The sequence below is a fragment of the Orycteropus afer genome, unplaced genomic scaffold (genome assembly GCF_000298275.1).
Source record: "Orycteropus afer afer isolate SDZICR_OR568_19922 unplaced genomic scaffold, OryAfe1.0 scaffold00024, whole genome shotgun sequence".
NCBI classification, from domain to species: domain Eukaryota; kingdom Metazoa; phylum Chordata; class Mammalia; order Tubulidentata; family Orycteropodidae; genus Orycteropus; species Orycteropus afer.
This window is the reverse complement of record NW_006921611.1, coordinates 14547007-14551477: the sequence shown is the minus strand read 5'-3', so window position 1 is coordinate 14551477 and position 4471 is coordinate 14547007. Positions and strand designations below refer to the sequence as shown.

The window sequence follows — 4471 nt, the reverse complement described above, 5'->3', positions numbered from 1 at the left end:
AAAAAAAGAACAATTGTTTAATTCTGTCCAATTTTTACTTTCTATATTAGTAATCATATTGTATGCATTGTTCAGTGGCTTGTGTCTTTGACTCAACGTTATCTTCTTGAGAGTCATTTATGTTGATGTGTTAGTCCTAATTTACACACTTTTACTGCTGTATAGTGTTCTATTGTTTGAATATACCCCATTCTATCATTTTACCATTGACATGGGCATTTGTATTTTTTATGTTTTTCTGTGATTACAAACAATGCTGTTCCATAGTTTCTTCTCACTTGTCTCTTGGTACACATGGATAACAGTATCTCTGGGAATTTGGGTTATATACATATACACTCCACACATACAAGGCATACAGGGGAATGGAACTGCTGGGTCACAGAGTAAATATAAATGTAAAATGGTGTATACTCTCATCAGCAATGGATAAGAGTTACTGCTGCTCATTATCTTTGGCAATACTATGTATGTCTGATTTTTAAATTTTTATCAATTTAGTATGTATAAAACTGTGTAGTTTTAAGTTAGCATGCAATTAAAATCTTTTGAGATGCTTATGGGCCCTGTTGTGGGTCAAACTATGTCCCCCAAAAAGATACTATTGAAGTCCCACCCCCCCATACCTATGAATGTGACCGTATTTGGAAATAGGGTCTTTATAGATGTAATTAATTTAAGATGAGGTCAGAATGAATTAGGGTGGGCCCTAAATCCAGTGACTGGTGTTTTTATAAGAAGGCCATAGATAGATGTAGTGGCACAGTGAGAAAATGTCATGTAAGATGGAGGCAGACTGGAGTGATACATATATAAGCCAAGGAATTATAAGGATTGTGACAAGCACCAGGAACTAGGACAGTGGTAGAAAAGATTCTCCCTCAGAGCCTCCAGAGAAACCAACCTCGTGTATACCTTGGTTTTGGACTTCTAGTTTCCAGAACTACGAGAAAATAAATGTTGTCTTAAGCTACTCAGTTTGTGGTAATTTGTTACAGCAGCCTTAGGAAACTCATAACAGGTCCCACCTTACTAATAAATGCTTTCTGATGATTTTTGTTGCTGTTGTTGTTATTTGCCATCGAGTCTGACCCGACTCATAGCGACCCCTCCTTGGGTTTCCGAGGCAGTATCACTACGGAAGTAGATTGCCCCATCTTCCTTCCGAGGAGTGGCTGGTGGGTTTGAACCGCCAGCCTTCTGGTTAGCAGTCAAGTGCCTTAGGCACTATGCTACCAGATGATTTTTACTATGTACATATACTCACTGCTCACTTATTATCAGTAATGGTTAGGTTCCAAAAACTACCTTGTTATGTGAAAACTGATGTTGTGTGAAAATGGAGGATGATCACAGCAGATCACAAAACAAAGGATGACTACATCATTATAGAACTACCAAACCACTGAGAATCATGGCCTAGCTAAGTTGACACATGACCTTAACCATCACAGCCAGTGTTATTCTTGCCTTGCACCTGAGCATTCATCACTGCCAGACATATATCTATGTGAAAAATAGTCAGAAAGCCAATTTTTTACTATTCTTGTAAATGTGAAATGTCTGATAAAAAGAGAGTCAGTGGGTAAGTGAGGAGTATGTGTAACAGAATATAGAACAATGGTCAGAGAGTGGTTTTATGAAACAACAGATATTCTATTTTATTTATTAATTTTTTTTGCAATAAAAGAGCAAGAAATGAAAAAAGGACAGAATTAAATACTAAATTTTCATTTTAGATAACCTCACAAAGACTGGGGGGTATCATTTTCTATTCCTTTAGTCTGTTACGAATCTGGCCATTTGTTAGGTTGTGCCAGCAAATCTCAGCTGCTAGGAGTATTTCACTTCCCCACATTGAAAAAAAATAAATAAATAGCATGAGTCAAACAACTAGACTAGAATTTGGTTCCAATCATGGTAGGACAAATCAAAATTATCTTTGTGGTACTGAGGATGTCTGGTTTAGTAGAGTATAACTGTAACACTCCAACAGGCTATTGGATATTTAATCTTTACCAGCAGGAGTTGTTAGTGAGTGATAGGAGAGATGTAAGTTGTTAATGAGTACAAGAAAAATTACGAAAGATTCCTAAAAATGACAACTTAGTAACAATGGATGAAGATTTCTTCTTCATGAGAAAATAATGTGATACTTTCAAATTTATTTAATCATTTACATTAAGAAGTTCTCAGAGATTTCTGTAATTCAAGAAAATGTTTGGAAATCTACTACTATTAAGTTTTACAATACTTTAACATTTTTATTTAAAAAGGAAGATTCAACTAGCCAAATTATACAGTTGGGTTGGCAAACTACAGTTTGTGGGCCAAATCTAGCTTGGTTTTTGCTTTTATATTGGAACACGGCCACACCCATTACTTATGTATTATCTATGGCTGCTTTCAAGCTACAACTGCAGTCGAGTGGTTGTGGCTGAGACCATGGCTTGCAAAGTCAAAATAATTACAATCTGGCTCTTAACAGAGAAAGCTGGCTGATCGCTGATATGGAATGTTTCTAATTCCTTACTACTTTTATAAATGCTATCATGAAGATATAAAACTCTTGAGTATCATTTGAGAAAACAGTCCTAAAGTGGTCATTGTTTTGATTTGAGGATCTTGGATGAAAACAACACTTTAAATATAATTACAATTTCATTATTCTTAGAAACCTAAAATACACTTTCTTGACATACACTGTACAATTTTTATATATTCATGTACCACACATCATTGCTGAGACACTCAGTAACCACCTAATATAAAGCATTTGTATATCTGATACTTACAGATGTTCTTCAAGCTTCTTTTTTAGAAGAACTGACTAAAAACAGAAAAACAGAAAAGCTTATTACTTAACATTTTAATAAGTTAAGCATTAAAAAAATTAGAGTATAATAGCGCCTAACTCTGAGTGATCTCTCAATTATTTCCTGGTCAAAGAACTCAAAACACAGGATAAACGTTTAATTCTCTTTGGTACGGGACAGAGCAGCCCATGAGTGGTAACAATCACTATAAAATACTCAGAAATCAGATACTTGATTTCTCTATTCGTAGCCAGGGAAATAAATAAAAAAGCCACTTGAGCACAGACCTAATATTCCTGGACTCAGGAGGCAAGCAGAACTCTAAAACAGATCTTTCTTAAGACTCTTCTCATCTATTATATTGTCTTCCTTACAGTTTTGTAAAATCTGGGATAAATCTCCATAAATACTTACTGACTTAATCAGTACTTTATGAATATGCACAGGTTTCAAATAATATTTGTGATGATATGGGAACATGAATGGCATATGCTCAAATTTCAATATGCTGGAGAATACAGCTTTAGCTGGAGATTCTTTTTTTTAAAGGGGAGGTTTCTTACAAAGCAGGAGATCAGAATTGGCCTAAAAATAGAGAATAAAAGGGATTCCGTATAGTACCCATTAGGTTTCATACTTAAATTTAACACCTGTAGTCCTGATGGTACAATGGTTAAGCACTCAGCTGCTAATTGAAAGGTGAATACTTTCAAGCCCCCTGTTGCTCCATGGGAGAAAAGATTTTGCAATTTGCTCCCATAAAGATTACAGCCTAGGAAACCTATGCAGCTGTTATAGTTCTACTCTGTTACATGAGGTCAGTACGAGTTGGAATCAACTTGATGGTGCACAATAACAGTTTATATATTATTAATACATTCTATGCATAAACATTTACTTTTGAGATAAATGGTTATATAGCTAATTCAACCAAAACCCAATTAAAATAGGCTTATAAAACAAACTGTTCAATCAATAGTAGCAATGGGGAGGGGGAACCCTCATATTAAGTTTTTTTAATTTTCAGTTATCTTATTCAATAATGACATCATAATTGCTTATTAAATCCATTCTAACACAGCTCTGGAATATTTTAAATTTATGTTTTTGCCCAGACATTAATTATAAGTAGATCAGTGGACCACAACATACATTCTGTGTCACTGCTTACCTCAAATAAAGACAATAACCCTATTGTTCATTTTTGCTTATTCCTTCTTATGGAAGGTAAGATGTAAATAATTAAAAAACATACCTTATCTTTGGTTTTGTACTTATGTTGTGATTAGGCTACTAACACATAATAACATAGTTATTTAATCTGTGGTTATTATGCAAGGCACTGCACTAAAGCATTTCATACTGTCTCATGTACCCTTCATACAACACTGTGAGCAGTATTACTCACTGTGCACACCATTACAGTTGAGGGAGGTAAGGCTAGGCAGACATTCAGCACCTTTCAAGTGGCAGATCCAAAGTAAAACCCAGGTCTATGGGACCCAAGTCCATGTACAGTCTTTACTTCCATGCTTTTTATGCTGCAATGCACTCCAAGTGAAGACTGTTACTATCAAAATATGTGCCAGGAAGAAGCCAGACTATGATAGGAATTGAGTGTCAAAACAATTTATAAACTGTACTAATTGTGGAAA

At 35.0% G+C, this 4471-nt stretch overlaps 1 protein-coding gene across 1 annotated transcript in view; it reads right to left on the bottom strand.

The window, feature by feature from the left end:
- HOOK3 (hook microtubule tethering protein 3) overlaps window positions 1-4471 on the bottom strand; it is a 175824-nt gene that overhangs the window by 25314 nt on the left and 146039 nt on the right. Inside the window, exon 18 of the mRNA XM_042783660.1 lies at window positions 2796-2830. Coding sequence (XP_042639594.1) covers window positions 2796-2830 — 35 coding nt within the window. The remainder of the gene's footprint in view (window positions 1-2795; window positions 2831-4471) is intronic.